Source organism: Neodiprion lecontei, unplaced genomic scaffold, assembly GCF_021901455.1.
Source record: "Neodiprion lecontei isolate iyNeoLeco1 unplaced genomic scaffold, iyNeoLeco1.1 ptg000069l, whole genome shotgun sequence".
Taxonomy (NCBI): domain Eukaryota; kingdom Metazoa; phylum Arthropoda; class Insecta; order Hymenoptera; family Diprionidae; genus Neodiprion; species Neodiprion lecontei.
Window position 1 is genome coordinate 203374 of NW_025791837.1, and position 22841 is coordinate 226214.

At 46.4% G+C, this 22841-nt stretch overlaps 1 protein-coding gene across 1 annotated transcript; it reads left to right on the forward strand.

Annotated features, from left to right (window-relative positions):
• Positions 1–721: 721 nt before the first annotated feature.
• Positions 722–3097, forward strand: LOC124295736 (caldesmon-like). Its single transcript, XM_046746273.1, has one exon. It carries the CDS (start codon positions 722–724, stop codon positions 3095–3097), a length of 2376 nt encoding a protein of 791 aa, XP_046602229.1.
• The last annotated feature ends 19744 nt before the right edge of the window (positions 3098–22841 follow it).

A 22841-nucleotide genomic window follows, 5' to 3' on the forward strand; every position in this document is an offset into this window, starting at 1 on the left:
CGCACGCATTCAGCCAACCCAAGGTTGACCACCCGTTCTCAACTCACGGCGTAGAACGTGAAGTCATACAGACGGTTACCAGAGTCAGCGAGGGGCTGTTATACGAGCAAATCGACATTAGGAGGAAGCTGTTCCCTGTACCAACCGTATACGACTGGGTAGAAGAGCCGGAAGTTATCGACCTGGACTCCGAACCAGAGACCATCTATCTCGACTAAAGGTAAGACGCTCATTTACGTTACCCCATATCATCCTAAACGACGAATATAATCCATAGCGGGGGCCCGGGTCCCTCAAATAAAACAGGGCTCCGTTATTGCAGTGTCGCTCCGCGTGCGTCAACGTTAAGAATTGTTTTTTTTGTTGACTAGTGCGTCTGGGACGTCACAGGCAATAAAATTTCTGGTGGCAGCGGTGGGATTCGTTTAAAAATTGATCTTGTTAAAATCCGAATTCAACTAAAAATAATCGGTGCGAGTTATTAAAGACGAGATCCGCGAAAGTAGCAAAGACAGTGAACCGAACTTCGCAACACACGCGTAACGGGAGTAGCAAGAAAACTCACCTCAGCCGCAAAGAACGCGATCGGGACGAACGCACAAACTACGGACGGAATCGTGAAATAACGCTCGACAAATACAATAAAAGCGAATCACACGGGGACTCCACACGCTTGAGATTGTTTCTATAAATAGGATAAAGATTCACACGCGAAACCAATATGCCTATCGAAACTAGAACAGGTAGCAAAAAGGAAAGCGGCGCATCAGTAGATGATAGCTTACAACTTAAATATACCGAGACCGATATAGAATTCATAAAACAGGAGGTTTCCAATAAGGAAAAGAGGCTCCAAAAAGAAAGGGAAGCGTTAGAGGAACGTCAAGCAGAAATAGATAAGAAGTCAAAACATCTTAGCGAACAATTCAGACAACAGGAAGCTGAATTAGAGAAAAAACAGCGCGCGATTGAATCGAGTAAAGACGCGGGGTTATCCGAAGAAGTTCAAAAGAAACTTGCTAGGCTCGCCGAGCTCGAGGCGAAAGAAATCGCGAACGCAAATACAAAAACGCAGCGGCACAACCCGACCGAGGGCCCCGCGCAAGACGTACCACATCCTACACAGCCAATAAAAGGCACAGTAGAAGAAATCAAATATCCTACGCAGTTCAAAACGAGCAAGGTAGACGATTCTAAAAATCCTGCACAGCTCTCCGCGAGCGTGACAGACGTTAAAATTAGGGACACTAACGAAGCGACGGGCCGTTCGAAAATGGATGAACCGCGGTTAGGTCCTGTAGAGGACACACAGCTGTCCGAACTTCTCCGTAAGAAGGCAGAAATAGATCGGGAAGTACAACTTCTCGTAGCGCAAAATTCACGCGACACAGATAGGGCAGTTACCCAAAGCACAGAATTAGCCACAGACGCTACATTTAGGGAACCCGGTCCAGTGTGTACGCGGAGTAAGGACGAATTAAGGTTAGAAGCAGAAATTCTGCACTTCAAAAAGAAGGCAGAAAGAAAGAAAGGCGACTTAAGAAAATCCGTGGCGCCTCAAAAACCTAACCCTGTGGACAGTTACCGCCCTGATCCACTCAGCAGAGGAGCGATTGGTAGAAACGCCCTCAATTCAGAAAATGATCACATTTCAATAAAGTCAGTGGTTTCCGTCCCAACTGACGATGAAGATTTGAATTTAGAAGCAGAAGCGTTAGCTAGAGAAGCGTTGATCAGACGCATTCAAAAAGAAAACCGCGAGAAACTCAAAAATCTACGCGGAGGAATAGCAGGTCCGGACCTGGGACCTCAAGAATTAGGTGAGCCAGGCGTGCCGGAAGAATTAGTCCTCGATAAGGACTTGGAAATACAATTACGCGAGCAAGAGATTTGGGAGCGCGAAATAGAATTGCAGGAGCAAGAACTCGCGTACCAGGCCGCGTTAGCAGATCCGTACCGGGAGAGAAGGAGGAAATTAGCTGAGCGCGAGGAACAGTTAAAGAAAAGGGAGCAGGCCCTGAAGGATAAGATCTCGGGAATCACCCGCCCCCAAGTTACTCAAGTCGTTAACACCGTGCAGGCATCCGTTCCTCCTACTCTGCCATTAGCGGAGCAATCCATATCGGTTAAAGACGCGTTAGCGGTAGTCCCAAAATTTGACGGGAAAAACATCACCGTAATGCAGTTTAATCGGGCGTGCAAGAGGGCACTCGAGATGGTAACACCCAGCTTGGAGGGGTACCTCACGCGCCTCATCAGAAGCAAGCTCGCCGATCGAGCATACGCAGTAATCGAAGACGAGAGTTTTGCAACCCTGCAAGGACTCTTGGACAAACTCACGGAAGTGTTCGCGCCCATTAGATCCGCGAATCATTACCGTGGAGAGCTTGGTCAGCTGTATAAATACGCTGATGAACACGTGCTAGATTACATAGGGAGAACCCGCGACATAAAAACGGGATTAATAGAAGCGGAACGAAGAAAGAACCGCGAGCTAACCAATGCAGAGATAATCAGGTTAGATGAGGAAGTCTGCGAGGCATTTGTCGGCGGACTACCGAGCGACTGCCGGAATGCAGTATTGATCAAAGGTTACTCCAACCTGAAGACAGCCTACGAAAGGGCTATAGATGCCAGCAAGGCATTAGAATTAGATAGAGATCGGGCTAGGAGCCGCGGCGCGAGCAGGGCCGAGAGTAATAACGCAGAGCCGTGTAAACATTGCGGCCGTAGTAATCACCTAACCGATCAGTGCCGAGCAATTAGGAGACCCGCGGTAAGCAGACCCGTGGAAAATAGAGAATCGTGTACGCTGTGCGGGCGGTCGACCCACAGCACAGCAAATTGTTACAAAAACAAACCGCCGTCGAGCCAACAGTCGACAGCGCGAAGTGCAAACGTAGTCGAATGTAGCTACTGCAAGAGCATAGGACATTCATACAACGAATGCCGTAAACGTAGATACCATGAAACAATTAGCCGAAACAACTCGGGAAACGGAGCAGGGCCCTCGGGGAACACTGGCAGCCCCCGAGTAACAAGGGCCAATGCCATAGAGACAGAGGAGGTGGAAGCAGGTCCATCTGCCTCTACTTAAAAGGAAAAATACCTACAGTAAACTTAGATTCCAAAGATACAAAAACCGCAATAGACTTAATGATAGATACGGATCCAGTCCCGTTGGACAACGAACTCGCGACCATACAGACGCTAGAGTTAGATACGACAGACGAGACCGACACCACAAACGAAGACATTTTCGAGCTACCTCCGGTCACGACCGAAATGACAGGAGACCTATTTACAGTAGACGAAAATTTCTCGCTGGTGCATTGCGTAGCTGAGGACCTGCATATGGGAGCCGGCATCGCAGTGCAATTCCGGGAGAAATTTGGTAGACTTGACGAACTGAAACAACAGAACGCCAAGGTAGGTGAAGTGGCTCAGCTTCAGGTGGGCAGGCGCTTCGTTTATTATCTAATAACAAAAAAACGTAGCAACGATAAGCCTACGTTGAAAAATCTAGAAAAAGCCCTGATCCAGCTCAGGCGCACGTGTAAAAGAAATGCAGACTATCGTCTCGCGATGCCCAGGATAGGTTGTGGTCTTGACAAACTGTCCTGGAAGACCGTAATAAAACTAATCAACAAGGTGTTCAAACAACCTTTCAAAATACATATATACGCTTTGCCTCCACCCAACGTTGAGACCACTGAGCCAACCTCGACAGACAATCGGGAAAGTTCACCTCTGGGACAGTTCGGAAACGAGCCGCCCCAATACCAAAGCACGGGTTTAGACCCTATAGTCGAAACAATGGAGCAGGAGAATCGGGAGGACACCAGTAGAATTTCCCTTCCGGAAGCGTCGACGAGTTTAGATCACAGGGACAAAGCCTTTGACGTAATAGGCCAGGACACCCCTGTAGAAAATCAAGCAACCGATGCTGATGAAGACTCAGATTCAGGTTCTGAGCACGGTAACGAGCATGAATGCGTCGACAGCGACGTAAGCGACTCCGACGAAATCATAGAACCAGGTTCGCAGCCCTACGAGCTCGCTGCAGACCCCGAATTAAAGATCACTAGGAGTAAGGAGAACTTATCAATTCATAAAGGGAACATGGTCTGTTTCGTCTCGCAGCAGGGTGAACCTATAGACCGCGGAGCGCACGATCTATTCAGTAAATTCAAGATACCGAAATTAGAGGATTTAGCACTAGGAAGAGCTAGGCTAATACAAAAAGACAATAGAAACATTATATGTTTGCCAATCAAAGAATCAACAAAAAGGCACCTCGACAGAGAAATATTTAAAGAAGCTCTGGCATCTCTGTTAGACGTAATTATGGAAATAGAGTTAGCAGAAATAGCACTAGCCAGAACAGCATTCATAGATAATATTTCGTGGAAGGAAATTTTAAATAGGATAAAAATCGCACTCAGCGATTGTCCTTGCACGCTGACTATTTACGAAGACTTAATTCAAACTCCGGCGGAGGAGCTTAGGGCCGGAATTATTCAAGAAAATCATGAATCTGCGTTAGGGGGTCACAAGGGTGTGACCAAAACTTACCGTAGAATTAGACAAAAGTACGCATGGCCGAATATGAAACGCCAGGTACAAGATTATATAGGCAGGTGTTGGCAGTGCGCCACTAGGAAGCTCACGCGAGTAAAGCATAAGCAACCAATGGTAATAACAGATACTCCTGACGCTGCCTTTGAGAAAATCTCCATGGACGTTGTGGGCCCTCTGCCCATTACAAAACGAGGAAATAGTCATATTTTAACAATCCAAGACCTCCTCACCAAATACTCGCTAGCAATCCCGTTGAAAGAAACCGACTCGGTGGCAATCGCTGATGGCTTGGTAAAAAACTTCATTTGTATTTACGGCACACCCCGTCATATCCTCACGGATCAGGGCGCCAATTTAACTAGCTCACTGATGAAGGCGATCACAAAGCGATTTAGAATAACACAAAACAGGACCACAGCTTTCCACCCGCAGTCAAATGGTTCGATTGAAAGGTCACACCACGTTCTAATAGAATACTTGAAACAGTTCGTTACAGACAAGAACGATTGGGACGAGTGGCTAGAGCTAGCAATGTTTTCATATAATACCAGTACTCATGAAAGCACAAGGTTTTCACCGTACGAATTAGTGTTCGGCCGAGAGGCAAGAGTGCCCTCGAGCTACGCAGCAATAGAAACTATATCAGATAGGACGTACGAAGGCTACTTGTTAGATTTATGTAAAAATCTCCATGAAATACAGACTCTCGCAGCAGAGAATTTAACTCAGGCAAAACACAAGTATAAACGTTACTATGATAATAAAATCAAATTGCTACAATTAAAACCAGGAGATCTGGTGTTCCTCCTAAAGGAGCCCAGAAAGAACAAATTCGCTGACCATTATACTGGCCCGCACGAAGTAATAGAAGTTCTTCCCAATAATAATGTAAAAATTCTTGTTGAAAATAGAACTAGGGTGGTCCACCTGGACAAACTGAAAAAGGCAAAGGCATAATCGCACCTATCCTTTATTATTCTGTCCACAGGAATCACTAGAAAGTAAGAACACAATAATATAATGAAGCTCCCGGCTAATGAGGAAGACGATCATCTCGAAGTAGTTTTCATTGAAAAGCCGCAGACACTACCATACCCAGTCACAAACATTAAAATCATAATGTACAAGGTTACAATAACACTATATTTTAAGGCCAATGAAGCTTTCAAGTCATTACTTAGGGAAATGATAAAAATAACAGATTTGGGTGAAGGCGACTACAGAACGTATTATAAAAGAATTCGCAGCCAAAGAGGCATAGTAGATCAAGTATTAGATGTGTTTTTCGCCCGCCCGGACGAAACCCACATATCAGTGCTATTTCACCCAGACCTGAACGAAGCGTACACATACGTAGGTAAAGGCATGGACGGCGAAGTGTCCAAGTACACCGTCTCCGGCCCAATTGTTAACTATGTAGGCAGTCAGATGTTCAAAGACGCCGTATAATTTTGTACACTAAGCAGATTTAAGAGTAGACGTCAGAATTTATAGGTATTATGACATACGTTACAGGGTCAATGCAAACCCCAGCCATGAGGTCCGTCCTCGTACTCCTCACTACCATTTATTGGTTGAAGGGGGCCCATGCATTAATCGGGTATGACTGTGGCGGAGCCGCCCTTAACGTAACAACTATAAATCTACTAGACATCGACCAATGTGATTTGGAACACGACAAGACACAAAACGAACGAACGTTTATACAATTGCTCCAACTCACGGAATACAAACAGGCGCAAGTCTTACAATGCAAAGTGGAGATCGACAGAACAGTTTACCGATGCGGACAATTTTCACACAACTCGGTGACCGACGGAGGAAGAAAGGCTTACCTTCCAAGAATCTCAAGGGAAGCATGCGAGACGCTACATCGCACAGGTACGCTAACCCTCGGGTCACAGACGCATTTGGTCGAGATCCCAACAAACGTAACGACGCTACGCGACGCCACCTTGGCCGGCAGCCTTACCTCTGACGGAACCTGCCAAGGGCAATATTACAATGACGGTTATGGACAGTGGGAAAGCGCTGTCGTGCAGGCAGTAATCAAGATTTCGGTCTACTCGTACACGGCGAACGTCAAGATCTCCAACAACCAAATTCTGCTGAAGAGTGGAACAACCTGCCCTTTTGGAGACGGGCAGTGCATCGACGATGAGGGTGGCCATACCTACTGGACAACAACGCCCCTCGACGAATGTAAATTTGACAAATACGACGTACTATACACGGGATACGCAGACCGAACGAACGCGACGGACTCTCCAACCGTTTACTCGCTACAGACGGGTGACACAACCTTTGCGCTAATGGAAAGGTCCAGAGCCACCATTTGCGGCTATAAGATCATAAACACAGAGCACCCCCGTCTATTTATCTTTGAGACCAATCCAACGGAAGTCTTCAAACAACGATCAAGATTAGCAGTATCAAACATCGACATCTTTTCATACATCAATTCAAAATTCATTTATGTAGAAAAACACATCAGGACGCAGACCACCAACCTATACAGGGACGTGATCGAGCAGAAATGTAAATTAGAACAACAGGTGCTGAAAAATGCATTAAATCTGGCTGAATTATCACCTGACAGTTTTGCCTTTAACCTAATGAAGGGCCCCGGCTATTTTGCAACAATAGCCGGCGAAGTAATCTATATCATGAAATGCATCCCAGTAGAAGTGGAATTCCGCAAGACGGCAGAATGTTACAATGATCTTCCTGTGAATCACCAAAACGAGAGCATGTTCCTGCGACCCAAATCGAGGATTCTCGTGAAGACCGGAACCAGGAGGAGCTGCAACGAGGTCGTGCCGCCAATGTTTAAGGTAGAAGAGACGTGGTACAAGTTCACACCTAGGGCATCCGAAGCCAAGGTACCGCAGAAACTCAAGCCCTTGACAAACATGAATTGGAAATATAGTAATCCTGGACCCCTGGGATCAAGCGGAATTTACACTGAGGAGGAATTGCAAGAATTACGGGAACACATCATGTTTCCGGCAGAAAAACCTGCACTACTCGACACCATATCCAGAGGCGCCCGAGGCGAGACCATCGGGACGGGAACAATCAATATGTATAACCTGTTAGACGAAAAGACTCTAACGCGAATAACAGAATCAACGGCAAAAAGATTATTTACTGGATTCACCACCTTCGGGAGTGTTGTCGGAGGAATATGGGGGATCTGGGCCGTATGGGCACTGCTGAAATTCTTAATCGACACATGCATACATGGTTACACGCTCCACACAGCATATGGATGCAGTTACCACTTGATAGCCTCACTGTGGGACTCGGTGACGCATCTGTTAATGCACCTACGAGGACAAAAGACCGATCAACCAATGACGACTGACGCCCAGGAGCAGACGGAACCACTGAATAAAATAATTTACCACGTTCCGTCACAGTCAATTCACTTTCCAGAAAATCTAGACTTAAATTCTGACATAGAGTTGAAGAAGCTCGAGGAAAGAGCACAACAGAGAGCAAAAGATCTTAACTTGGTCTAATAACGCCGCTAAGATCTTTTACGGAAATAAAACTTATTTCCTTCAAATAAGGAGGGGGGTGTGACGTCCCCGGAAGAACGTCTACCATATACATATTTTTCCTATTATCGTACTAAAACTGTTGCTCTCTTACCTCGAGTATACTACTATTAGCATAACACATACCTGTATCATACCTAAGGTGTAGGAATACATTATAATATCTCATAAGCGAAGAGCAAGGCAACATGGCGTACCCGGCAGAGAGCACCAGGCAGCAAGCCATATTCACAGTCGTGCTGAGAGGCCGCCATCTTGGCTCGCCCGCTCATCATATACTACACTATGAGAAATACACGCACATCGCGCTATTCAGGAATGTACACATATATATGCATACTCATAATTATCATGCCGTCTTATTACGAATGATAAAATAAACGATATAATAAACAATCGTATAAACTTACCCATAAATATAATATACTCATATTCATATTACATAAAAGGAGTACACGTCATCGACGCGCAAAAGGGAAACCTTATCCCTTCATCCGAAATACGCCTTCAGCAGGCCTACGTGACATTCCGCACGTCCAGCGCTCGACCACGTGCACTTCTTAGAAATAACCACATTTGTTAGAATAAATAAATAACTGTAACCAGAGCGGCCAGCGGGACTCGAAGCACTTAAACAAAGGTTCGTAGGCGAACCCTAACATAAACACCCGCTGAGCGTTCATCCTAGTAAAGATAAGATTTTGCATAGTTAAGATACGCTCTAGACTAAACAGCCCCGAACCTCGGTACGCTAAACAGACGGAAGCAATAAATCGTCCAAGCACCGAGAAGCACTTAAGAAGAAACATCGACACGGCGATCCGATACCCGAGGAGAAACTGAGCCAAACAATTCCAGCCCAGGCCGACGGACCGACGCCAACTCAGAACAAAGGCCAAGGGTCGAGCGGGAAAAACCTGTTCTACTCGACCGCCATAAACAGGGATGAAAGCCAGACCCGCACTTAGCCAGGGACCGGTTTACAACAGGGCCATAAACCAGACAACCCTCACAGCATGACGTCAGGCCCCGAACACGTGCAAGCAGGCAGGCAGCGACAAGTCGGCGCCGGACCCCGAACACGTGCACGCAGGCAGGCAGCAACAGGTCGGACCTAACGGGACTCCGCCAACAAAGAGCCGCATTCCAAGGCTCTGACGTCACGCGCGCCTACGTGACACCGAGCGCGTCAAGGCAGGCCAGCGGCGCGCGCACCATCGCCCCGCGCATGCGCACCAGGACACTCGAGAGCTGAGACGGTCGACGCTTCGCACCCTGGACATCACTTCTCATCCGCGCTTCAAGCAGACCAGTCGAGTTCTTGTAAATCTCTACGAGTTACACAGTTAGCTTGCACGTTTAGAACTTGTACACATTCGCTAGTTCTTGTAAATCTCTACGAGTCGCACAGTTGACTTGCACGTTTAGAACTAGTATACGTTCGCTATAGCTTAAGCGCTCTGTTTAACGTAAACTCTTAATATACGCGACTAGAATATTAAATATTGTACCTTTTTCGAATTATCTGTAACAATATACTAAACACAAAGATTTATTTCATCGAGTTCTCATTTCTTGAACCTAAAACTAGAGTCAGTGAATGTCCCAAGGTAATTCCCTTTTACCCACATTAACATTGGTTGTTAGCGGAGACGCTGACTTAATTAAGCTTGTAAAACTAGCTTTTCCAAGTTAATTAACTCCTACCCCTTTCTATAATCGGTAGATGTCAAAGTCCAGTAAACGTCACGGTCGTAAGAATAGACATCGCGCAGGCCGACGACTACGGGCTAAGAAGCAAGCTATATTACAAGCCAGAATCAAACGTATCAACGGTCCAGTAGAGATCCTTCCGATCTATACACAACCTAGCTCTAACGAAGAATCGGGCTCTTTCTCGTCGCACGCATCCAGCCAACCCAAGGTTGACCACCCGTTCTCAACTCACGGCGTAGAACGTGAAGTCATACAGACGGTTACCAGAGTCAGCGAGGGGCTGTTATACGAGCAAATCGACATTAGGAGGAAGCTGTTCCCTGTACCAACCGTATACGACTGGGTAGAAGAGCCGGAAGTTATCGACCTGGACTCCGAACCAGAGACCATCTACCTCGACTAAAGGTAAGACGCTCATTTACGTTACCCCATATCATCCTAAACGACGAATATAATCCATAGCGGGGGCCCGGGTCCCTCAAATAAAACAGGGCTCCGTTATTGCAGTGTCGCTCCGCGTGCGTCAACGTTAAGAATTGTTTTTTTTGTTGACTAGTGCGTCTGGGACGTCACAGCCTTTTGCCCGACCGTGACCGTGCCTCACACAGGTCCACACTGCCTCTGATCGACTTTGGGACGACGCGCATTGCCTTCTGCTCGACTGTGACCGTGCCTTGTGACGTCCCAGACGCACTAGTCAACAAAAAAAAACAATTCTTAACGTTGACGCACGCGGAGCGACACTGCAATAACGGAGCCCTGTTTTATTTGAGGGACCCGGGCCCCCGCTATGGATTATATTCGTCGTATAGGATGATATGGGGTAACGTAAATGAGCGTCTTACCTTTAGTCGAGGTAGATGGTCTCTGGTTCGGAGTCCAGGTCGATAACTTCCGGCTCTTCTACCCAGTCGTATACGGTTGGTACCGGGAACAGCTTCCTTCTAATGTCGATTTGCTCGTATAACAGCCCCTCGCTGACTCTAGTCACCGTCTGTATGACTTCACGTTCTACGCCGTGAGTTGAGAACGGGTGGTCAACCTTGGGTTGGCTGGATGCGTGCGACGAGAAAGAGCCCGATTCTTCGTTAGAGCTAGGTTGTGTATAGATCGGAAGGATCTCTACTGGACCGTTGATACGCTTGATTCTGGCTTGTAATATAGCTTGCTTCTTAGCCCGTAGTCGTCGGCCTGCGCGATGTCTATTCTTACGACTGTGACGTTTACTGGACTTTGACATCTACCGATTATAGAAAGGGGTAGGAGTTAATTAACTTGGAAAAGCTAGTTTTACAAGCTTAATTAAGTCAGCGTCTCCGCTAACAACCAATGTTAATGTGGGTAAAAGGGAATTACCTTGGATTATTCACTGACTCTAGTTTTAGGTTCAAGAAATGAGAACTCGATGAAATAAATCTTTGTGTTTAGTATATTGTTACAGATAATTCGAAAAAGGTACAATATTTAATATTCTAGTCGCGTATATTAAGAGTTTACGTTAAACAGAGCGCTTAAGCTATAGCGAATGTATACTAGTTCTAAACGTGCAAGTCAACTGTGCGACTCGTAGAGATTTACAAGAACTAGCGAATGTGTACAAGTTCTAAACGTGCAAGCTAACTGTGTAACTCGTAGAGATTTACAAGAACTCGACTGGTCTGCTTGAAGCGCGGATGAGAAGTGATGTCCAGGGTGCGAAGCGTCGACCGTCTCAGCTCTCGAGTGTCCTGGTGCGCATGCGCGGGGCGATGGTGCGCGCGCCGCTGGCCTGCCTTGACGCGCTCGGTGTCACGTAGGCGCGCGTGACGTAAGAGCCTTGGAATGCGGCTCTTTGTTGGCGGAGTCCCGTTAGGTCCGACCTGTTGCTGCCTGCCTGCGTGCACGTGTTCGGGGTCCGGCGCCGACTTGTCGCTGCCTGCCTGCTTGCACGTGTTCGGGGCCTGACGTCATGCTGTGAGGGTTGTCTGGTTTATGGCCCTGTTGTAAACCGGTCCCTGGCTAAGTGCGGGTCTGGCTTTCATCCCTGTTTATGGCGGTCGAGTAGAACAGGTTTTTCCCGCTCGACCCTTGGCCTTTGTTCTGAGTTGGCGTCGGTCCGTCGGCCTGGGCTGGAATTGTTTGGCTCAGTTTCTCCTCGGGTATCGGATCGCCGTGTCGATGTTTCTTCTTAAGTGCTTCTCGGTACTTGGACGATTTATTGCTTCCGTCTGTTTAGCGTACCGAGGTTCGGGGCTGTTTAGTCTAGAGCGTATCTTAACTATGCAAAATCTTATCTTTACTAGGATGAACGCTCAGCGGGTGTTTATGTTAGGGTTCGCCTACGAACCTTTGTTTAAGTGCTTCGAGTCCCGCTGGCCGCTCTGGTTACAGTTATTTATTTATTCTAACAAATGTGGTTATTTCTAAGAAGTGCACGTGGTCGAGCGCTGGTCGTGCGGAATGTCACGTAGGCCTGCTGAAGGCGTATTTCGGATGAAGGGATAAGGTTTCCCTTTTGCGCGTCGATGACGTGTACTCCTTTTATGTAATATGAATATGAGTATATTATATTTATGGGTAAGTTCATACGATTGTTTATTATATCGTTTATTTTATCATTCGTAATAGGACGGCATGATAATTATGAGTATGCATATATATGTGTACATTCCTAAATAGCGCGATGTGCGTGTCTTTCTCATAGTGTAGTATATGATGAGCGGGCGAGCCAAGATGGCGGCCTCTTAGCACAACTATGAATATGGCTTGCTGCCTGGTGCTTTCTGCCGGGTACGCCATGTTGCCTTGCTCTTCGCTTATGAGATATTATAATGTATTCCTATATTTTAGGTATAATACAAGTATGTGTTATGCTAATAGTAGTATACTCGAGGTAAGAGAGCAACAGTTTTAGTATGATAATAGGAAAAATATGTATATGGTAGACGTTCTTCCGGGGACGTCACACCCCCCTCCTTATTTGAAGGAAATAAGTTTTATTTCCGTAAAAGATCTTAGCGGCGTTATTAGACCAAGTTAAGATCTTTTGCTCTCTGTTGTGCTCTTTCCTCGAGCTTCTTCAACTCTATGTCAGAATTTAAGTCTAGATTTTCTGGAAAGTGAATTGACTGTGACGGAACGTGGTAAATTATTTTATTCAGTGGTTCCGTCTGCTCCTGGGCGTCAGTCGTCATTGGTTGATCGGTCTTTTGTCCTCGTAGGTGCATTAACAGATGCGTCACCGAGTCCCACAGTGAGGCTATCAAGTGGTAACTGCATCCATATGCTGTGTGGAGCGTGTAACCATGTATGCATGTGTCGATTAAGAATTTCAGCAGTGCCCATACGGCCCAGATCCCCCATATTCCTCCGACAACACTCCCGAAGGTGGTGAATCCAGTAAATAATCTTTTTGCCGTTGATTCTGCTATTCGCGTTAGAGTCTTTTCGTCTGACAGGTTATACACATTGATTGTTCCCGTCCCGATGGTCTCGCCTCGGGCGCCTCTGGATATGGTGTCGAGTAGTGCAGGTTTTTCTGCCGGAAACATGATGTGTTCCCGTAATTCTTGCAATTCCTCCTCAGTGTAAATTCCGCTTGATCCCAGGGGTCCAGGATTACTATATTTCCAATTCATGTTTGTCAAGGGCTTGAGTTTCTGCGGTACCTTGGCTTCGGATGCCCTAGGTGTGAACTTGTACCACGTCTCTTCTACCTTAAACATTGGCGGCACGACCTCGTTGCAGCTCCTCCTGGTTCCGGTCTTCACGAGAATCCTCGACTTGGGTCGCAGGAACATGCTCTCATTTTGGTGATTCACAGGAAGATCATTGTAACATTCTGCCGTCTTGCGGAATTCCACTTCTACTGGGATGCATTTCATGATATAGATTACTTCGCCGGCTATTGTTGCAAAATAGCCGGGGCCCTTCATTAGGTTAAAGGCAAAACTGTCAGGTGATAATTCAGCGAGATTTAATGCATTTTTCAGCACCCGTTGTTCTAATTTACATTTCTGCTCGATCACGTCCCTGTATAGGTTGGTGGTCTGTGTCCTGATGTGTTTTTCTACATAAATGAATTTTGAATTGATGTACGAAAAGATGTCGATGTTTGATACTGCTAATCTTGATCGTTGCTTGAAGACTTCCGTTGGATTGGTCTCAAAGATAAATAGACGGGGGTGCTCCGTGTTTATGATTTTATAGCCGCAAATGGTGGCTCTGGACCTTTCCATTAGCGCAAAGGTTGTGTCACCCGTCTGTAGCGAGTAAACGGTTGGAGAGTCCGTCGCGTTCGTTCGGTCTGCGTATCCCGTGTATAGTACGTCGTATTTGTCAAATTTACATTCGTCGAGGGGCGTTGTTGTCCAGTAGGTATGGCCACCCTCATCGTCGATGCACTGCCCGTCTCCAAAAGGGCAGGTTGTTCCACTCTTCAGCAGAATTTGGTTGTTGGAGATCTTGACGTTCGCCGTGTACGAGTAGACCGAAATCTTGATTACTGCCTGCACGACAGCGCTTTCCCACTGTCCATAACCGTCATTGTAATATTGCCCTTGGCAGGTTCCGTCAGAGGTAAGGCTGCCGGCCAAGGTGGCGTCGCGTAGCGTCGTTACGTTTGTTGGGATCTCGACCAAATGCGTCTGTGACCCGAGGGTTAGCGTACCTGTGCGATGTAGCGTCTCACATGCTTCCCTTGAGATTCTTGGAAGGTAAGCCTTTCTTCCTCCGTCGGTCACCGAGTTGTGTGAAAATTGTCCGCATCGGTAAACTGTTCTGTCGATCTCCACTTTGCATTGTAAGACTTGCGCCTGTTTGTATTCCGTGAGTTGGAGCAATTGTATAAACGTTCGTTCGTTTTGTGTCTTGTCGTGTTCCAAATCACATTGGTCGATGTCTAGTAGATTTATAGTTGTTACGTTAAGGGCAGCTCCGCCACAGTCATACCCGATTAATGCATGGGCCCCCTTCAACCAACAAATGGTAGTGAGGAGTATGAGGACGCACCTCATGGCTGGGGTTTGCATTGACCCTGTAACGTATGTCATAATACCTATAAATTCTGACGTCTACTCTTAAATCTGCTTAGTGTACAAAATTATACGGCGTCTTTGAACATCTGACTGCCTACATAGTTAACAATTGGGCCGGAGACGGTGTACTTGGACACTTCGCCGTCCATGCCTTTACCTACGTATGTGTACGCTTCGTTCAGGTCTGGGTGAAATAGCACTGATATGTGGGTTTCGTCCGGGCGGGCGAAAAACACATCTAATACTTGATCTACTATGCCTCTTTGGCTGCGAATTCTTTTATAATACGTTCTGTAGTCGCCTTCACCCAAATCTGTTATTTTTATCATTTCCCTAAGTAATGACTTGAAAGCTTCATTGGCCTTAAAATATAGTGTTATTGTAACCTTGTACATTATGATTTTAATGTTTGTGACTGGGTATGGTAGTGTCTGCGGCTTTTCAATGAAAACTACTTCGAGATGATCGTCTTCCTCATTAGCCGGGAGCTTCATTATATTATTGTGTTCTTACTTTCTAGTGATTCCTGTGGACAGAATAATAAAGGATAGGTGCGATTATGCCTTTGCCTTTTTCAGTTTGTCCAGGTGGACCACCCTAGTTCTATTTTCAACAAGAATTTTTACATTATTATTGGGAAGAACTTCTATTACTTCGTGCGGACCAGTATAATGGTCAGCGAATTTGTTCTTTCTGGGCTCCTTTAGGAGGAACACCAGATCTCCTGGTTTTAATTGTAGCAATTTGATTTTATTATCATAGTAACGTTTATACTTGTGTTTTGCTTGAGTTAAATTCTCTGCTGCGAGAGTCTGTATTTCATGGAGATTTTTACATAAATCTAACAAGTAGCCTTCGTACGTCCTACCTGATATGGTTTCTATTGCTGCGTAGCTCGAGGGCACTCTTGCCTCTCGGCCGAACACTAATTCGTACGGTGAAAACCTTGTGCTTTCGTGAGTACTGGTATTATATGAAAACATTGCTAGCTCTAGCCACTCGTCCCAATCGTTCTTGTCTGTAACGAACTGTTTCAAGTATTCTATTAGAACGTGGTGTGACCTTTCAATCGAACCATTTGACTGCGGGTGGAAAGCTGTGGTCCTGTTTTGTGTTATTCTAAATCGCTTTGTGATCGCCTTCATCAGTGAGCTAGTTAAATTGGCGCCCTGATCCGTGAGGATATGACGGGGTGCGCCGTAAATACAAATGAAGTTTTTTACCAAGCCATCAGCGATTGCCACCGAGTCGGTTTCTTTCAACGGGATTGCTAGCGAGTATTTGGTAAGGAGGTCTTGGATTGTTAAAATATGACCATTTCCTCGTTTTGTAATGGGCAGAGGGCCCACAACGTCCATGGAGATTTTCTCAAAGGCAGCGTCAGGAGTGTCTGTTATTACCATTGGTTGCTTATGCTTTACTCGCGTGAGCTTCCTAGTGGCGCACTGCCAACACCTGCCTATATAATCTTGTACCTGGCGTTTCATATTCGGCCATGCGTACTTTTGTCTAATTCTACGGTAAGTTTTGGTCACACCCTTGTGACCCCCTAACGCAGATTCATGATTTTCTTGAATAATTCCGGCCCTAAGCTCCTCCGCCGGAGTTTGAATTAAGTCTTCGTAAATGGTCAGCGTGCAAGGACAATCGCTGAGTGCGATTTTTATCCTATTTAAAATTTCCTTCCACGAAATATTATCTATGAATGCTGTTCTGGCTAGTGCTATTTCTGCTAACTCTATTTCCATAATTACGTCTAACAGAGATGCCAGAGCTTCTTTAAATATTTCTCTGTCGAGGTGCCTTTTTGTTGATTCTTTGATTGGCAAACATATAATGTTTCTATTGTCTTTTTGTATTAGCCTAGCTCTTCCTAGTGCTAAATCCTCTAATTTTGGTATCTTGAATTTACTGAATAGATCGTGCGCTCCGCGGTCTATAGGTTCACCCTGCTGCGAGACGAAACAGACCATGTTCCCTTTATGAATTGATAAGTTCTCCTTACTACTAGTGATCTTTAATTCGGGGTCTGCAGCGAGCTCGTAGGGCTGCGAACCTGGTTCTACGATTTCGTCGGAGTCGCTTACGTCGCTGTCGACGCATTCATGCTCGTTACCGTGCTCAGAACCTGAATCTGAGTCTTCATCAGCATCGGTTGCTTGATTTTCTACAGGGGTGTCCTGGCCTATTACGTCAAAGGCTTTGTCCCTGTGATCTAAACTCGTCGACGCTTCCGGAAGGGAAATTCTACTGATGTCCCCCCCTTTCTCCTGCTCCATCGTTTCGACTATAGGGTCTAAACCCGTGCTCTGATATTGGGGCGGCTCGTTTCCGAACTGTCCCAGAGGTGAGCTTTCCCGATTGTCTGTCGAGGTTGGCTCAGTGGTCTCAACGTTGGGTGGAGGCAAAGCGTATATATGTATCTTGAAAGGTTGTTTGAACACCTTGTTGATTAGTTTTATTACGGTCTTCCAGGACAGTTTGTCAAGACCACAACCTATCCTGGGCATCGCGAGACGATAGTCTGCATTTCTTTTACACGTGCGCCTGAGCTGGATCAGGGCTTTTTCTAGATTTTTCAACGTAGGCTTATCGTTGCTACGTTTTTTTGTTATTAGATAATAAACGAAGCGCCTGCCCACCTGAAGCTGAGCCACTTCACCTACCTTGGCGTTCTGTTGCTTCAGTTCGTCAAGTCTACCAAATTTCTCCCGGAATTGCACTGCGATGCCGGCTCCCATATGTAGGTCCTCAGCTACGCAATGCACCAGCGAGAAATTTTCGTCTACTGTAAATAGGTCTCCTGTCATTTCGGTCGTGACCGGAGGTAGCTCGAAAATGTCTTCGTTTGTGGTGTCGGTCTCGTCTGTCGTATCTAACTCTAGTGTCTGTATGGTCGCGAGTTCGGGGTCCAACGGGGCTGGATCCGTATCGTCGACCGGGTTTCTGGAGAGGGCGTCGGCGTTCGTATTCGCACGCCCTTCCTTATATTTTATTGTGCACTGAAACTCAGCTAGGAGGGTCTTCCACCTAATGAGTCGTGCACATGGGCTTTTATTTTTATGAAACCATGACAAGGCTTTTTGGTCAGATATTACGGTAAATTCTCTGCCGTAGAGGTACGGTCTAAAGTAATTCACGCACCAAACTACTGCTAAAAGTTCCTTCTCGAACGTAGAGTAATTTTTTTCGGCTGATGTTAACACCCGTGATACGTACGATATAGGTAAATCTTTCCCAATTTCTCCCTGACTCAGGACACCCCCGATTGCATAACCGGACGCGTCCGTTGTGACCAGGAAAGGTCGCTCGAAATCTGGGTACTGCAGGATCGGTTTCTCGCATAACCTGTCGCGTAAAAACTCAAAAGCTGATTGGTGTTGTTCTTTCCATTCAAAGCTTTCCCCTTTTTTGAGAAGGTTCGTGAGCGGTTTCGCGATTTTAGAAAAACCCGGTATGAACCGTCTGTAATAACCTGCTAGCCCTAAAAATTGCTTGATGTTCTTAGCATTTTTGGGAACTGGAAATTTTTTCACGGACTCGATTTTCTTTGGGTCCGGTTCCACACCTACGTCGCTGATCACGTGTCCTAAGTAAGTAACTTCGTGTCTGAGTAATTCACACTTGTCTGGTTGTAAGGCTAGGTTTGCCTTCCGCAATCTACTCATTAATCGCGTGACTTTTCGCTCGTGTTCTTCTAAAGTAGACGCGTATATTACTATGTCATCCAGGTATACGAACAGCTCTATACCCTGTGATCCTAACAACACTTGGTCCATTAGTCTCTGGAAAGTAGCTGGCGCATTCTTCAGCCCGAATGGCATACGCGTGAATTCATAATGCCCGTGCGGTGTCGAGAAGGCGGTTTTGGGAGCGTCCTTCTCGTCCATTTGTATTTGATGAAAGCCCGATGCTAAATCGAATACCGAAAAATACCGGGCATTCCCTAACTGGTCAAGGATTTCAGTGATGTTGGGCAACGGATATGCGTCACCTATCGTTTTTTCGTTCAATTTACGATAATCTATCACGATCCTCCATCTCTTATTTCCCTTCGAATCGGCCTTTTTCGGTACGATCCAAAGTGGCGAACTGTAAGGCGATACCGATGGCTTGATTACGCCATTCTGTTCCATTTCGGTCACCTGCCTAGCTATTTCGTCCTTGTGGACGGGCGGAAATCTGTATTGCTTAGTGTGCACCGGTAGGTCATCGGTGGTAGCTATTTTATGTTTCATGACACCTGTGCATCGGAGCTTGTCGTCCGGCAGATGAAAGACATCTGCGTTTTCTCGAACTATCCTGGCTACACTGTCTTTTTCCTCATCGTTAAGATGATCTAATCTCAATAATTTCGTAATAGTTTCGGAGCGTCTAGAGAGTTTCTCGTAGGAGTCAGTAACGTCTGTTATCGAACATTTGTTTATGGTAATGTGTTCGGTCTCCCCTAACGGTATTGCTTCGCTCGTATCCAACAGTTCTACGGTGGGGACTGGTATAAGTTTGTCCTCCTCCGTGGTGCTTACCGCGCGGATCGTTGCCCTACCTCCGTCATCCTTAACAATAGCGTTCCCTATATAGACTCCCTTGCAACTGTCAAGAAGGGGTACATATCCTTCTTTGATACTATCTTCACTAATTTTAATAGGGAAGGCTATGTTCGTACGCTTGGGCACGAGGACGGTTTCTCTATCGTTAAAATAAACTGATTTGTTCAGTACTTCGAGGCATTGGTCCGCGTAGTTAACATTGGCTTCGAACTGGGTAAGGAAAGCTGACCCTAGGATACCGTCACTTTTGATGGGAAAGGTATTCTCAACTACGTGAAAATCCGTTTTGAAACCAAACATTTCCAATTCCGTTGCTCCTAAACTATAGTGTGGTACGTCTCCTATTCCTATAATAGTGATACGCCTCTTGGGGTTCACTTTACGAAAGTCTTTTACGTTAGAGGCCTTTACGATATTGGCCTCTGCTCCCGTATCTATCATGAAGTCTATTGCGGTTTTCGTATCTTTGGAATCTAAGTTTACTGTAGGTATTTTTCCTTTTAAGTAGAGGCAGATGGACCTGTTTCCACCTCCTCTGTCTCTATGGCATTGGCCCTTGTTACTCGGGGGCTGCCCGTGTTCCCCGAGGGCCCTGCTCCGTTTCCCGAGTTGTTTCGGCTGATTATTTCATGGTATCTACGTTTACGGCATTCGTTGTATGAATGTCCTATGTTCTTGCAATAGCTACATTCGACTACGTTTGTACTTCGCGCTGTCGACTGTTGGCTCGACGGCGGTTTGTTTTTGTAACAATTTGCTGTGCTGTGGGTCGACCGCCCGCACAGCGTACACGATTCTCTATTTTCCACGGGTCTGCTTACCGCGGGTCTCCTAATCGCTCGGCACTGATCGGTTAGGTGATTACTACGGCCGCAATGTTTACACGGCTCTGCGTTATTACTCTCGGCCCTGCTCGCGCCGCGGCTCCTAGCCCGATCTCTATCTAATTCTAGTGCCTTGCTGGCATCTATAGCCCTTTCGTAGGCTGTCTTCAGGTTGGAGTAACCTTTGATCAATACTGCGTTTCGGCAGTCGCTTGGTAGTCCGCCGACAAATGCCTCGCAGACTTCCTCATCTAACCTGATTATCTCTGCGTTGGTTAGCTCGCGGTTCTTTCTTCGTTCCGCTTCTATTAATCCCGTTTTTATGTCGCGGGTTCTCCCTATGTAATCTAGCACGTGTTCATCAGCGTATTTATACAGCTGACCAAGCTCTCCACGGTAATGATTCGCGGATCTAATGGGCGCGAACACTTCCGTGAGTTTGTCCAAGAGTCCCTGCAGGGTTGCAAAACTCTCGTCTTCGATTACTGCGTATGCTCGATCGGCGAGCTTGCTTCTGATGAGGCGCGTGAGGTACCCCTCCAAGCTGGGTGTTACCATCTCGAGTGCCCTCTTGCACGCCCGATTAAACTGCATTACGGTGATGTTTTTCCCGTCAAATTTTGGGACTACCGCTAACGCGTCTTTAACCGATATGGATTGCTCCGCTAACGGCAGAGTAGGAGGAACGGGTGCCTGCACGGTGTTAACGACTTGAGTAACTTGGGGGCGGGTGATTCCCGAGATCTTATCCTTCAGGGCCTGCTCCCTTTTCTTTAACTGTTCCTCGCGCTCAGCCAATTTCCTCCTTCTCTCCCGGTACGGATCTGCTAACGCGGCCTGGTACGCGAGTTCTTGCTCCTGCAATTCTATTTCGCGCTCCCAAATCTCTTGCTCGCGTAATTGTATTTCCAAGTCCTTATCGAGGACTAATTCTTCCGGCACGCCTGGCTCACCTAATTCTTGAGGTCCCAGGTCCGGACCTGCTATTCCTCCGCGTAGATTTTTGAGTTTCTCGCGGTTTTCTTTTTGAATGCGTCTGATCAACGCTTCTCTAGCTAACGCTTCTGCTTCTAAATTCAAATCTTCATCGTCAGTTGGGACGGAAACCACTGACTTTATTGAAATGTGATCATTTTCTGAATTGAGGGCGTTTCTACCGATCGCACCTCTGCTGAGTGGATCAGGGCGGTAACTGTCCACAGGGTTAGGTTTTTGAGGCGCCACGGATTTTCTTAAGTCGCCTTTCTTTCTTTCTGCCTTCTTTTTGAAGTGCAGAATTTCTGCTTCTAACCTTAATTCATCCTTACTCCGCGTACACACTGGACCGGGTTCCCTAAATGTAGCGTCTGTGGCTAATTCTATGCTTTGGGTAACTGCCCTATCTGTGCCGCGTGAATTTCGCGCTACGAGAAGTTGTACTTCCCGATCTATTTCTGCCTTCTTACGGAGAAGTTCGGACAGCTGTGTGTCCTCTACAGGACCTAACCGCGGTTCATCCATTTTCGAACGGCCCGTCGCTTCGTTAGTGTCCCTAATTTTAACGTCTGTCACGCTCGCGGAGAGCTGTGCAGGATTTTCGATTTCTTCTACTGTGCCTTTTGTTGGCTGTGTAGGATGTGGTACGTCTTGCGCGGGGCCCTCGGTCGGGTTGTGCCGCTGCGTTTTTGTATTTGCGTTCGCGATTTCTTTCGCCTCGAGCTCGGCGAGCCTGGCAAGTTTCTTTTGAACTTCTTCGGATAACCCCGCGTCTTTACTCGATTCAATCGCGCGCTGTTTTTTCTCTAATTCAGCTTCCTGTTGTCTGAATTGTTCGCTAAGATGTTTTGACTTCTTATCTATTTCTGCTTGACGTTCCTCTAACGCTTCCCTTTCTTTTTGGAGCCTCTTTTCCTTATTGGAAACCTCCTGCTTTATGAATTCTATATCGGTCTCCGTGTATTTGAGTTGTAAGCTATCATCTACTGATGCGCCGCTTTCCTTTTTGCTACCTGTTCTAGTTTCGATAGGCATATTGGTTTCGCGTGTGAATCTTTATCCTATTTATAGAAATAATCTCAAGCGTGTGGAGTCCCCGTGTGATTCGCTTTTATTGTATTTGTCGAGCGTTATTTCACGATTCCGTCCGTAGTTTGTGCGTTCGTCCCGATCGCGTTCTTTGCGGCTGAGGTGAGTTTTCTTGCTACTCCCGTTACGCGTGTGTTGCGAAGTTCGGTTCACTGTCTTTGCTACTTTCGCGGATCTCGTCTTTAATAACTCGCACCGATTATTTTTAGTTGAATTCGGATTTTAACAAGATCAATTTTTAAACGTATCCCACCGCTGCCACCAGAAATTTTATTGCCTGTGACGTCCCAGACGCACTAGTCAACAAAAAAAAACAATTCTTAACGTTGACGCACGCGGAGCGACACTGCAATAACGGAGCCCTGTTTTATTTGAGGGACCCGGGCCCCCGCTATGGATTATATTCGTCGTTTAGGATGATATGGGGTAACGTAAATGAGCGTCTTACCTTTAGTCGAGGTAGATGGTCTCTGGTTCGGAGTCCAGGTCGATAACTTCCGGCTCTTCTACCCAGTCGTATACGGTTGG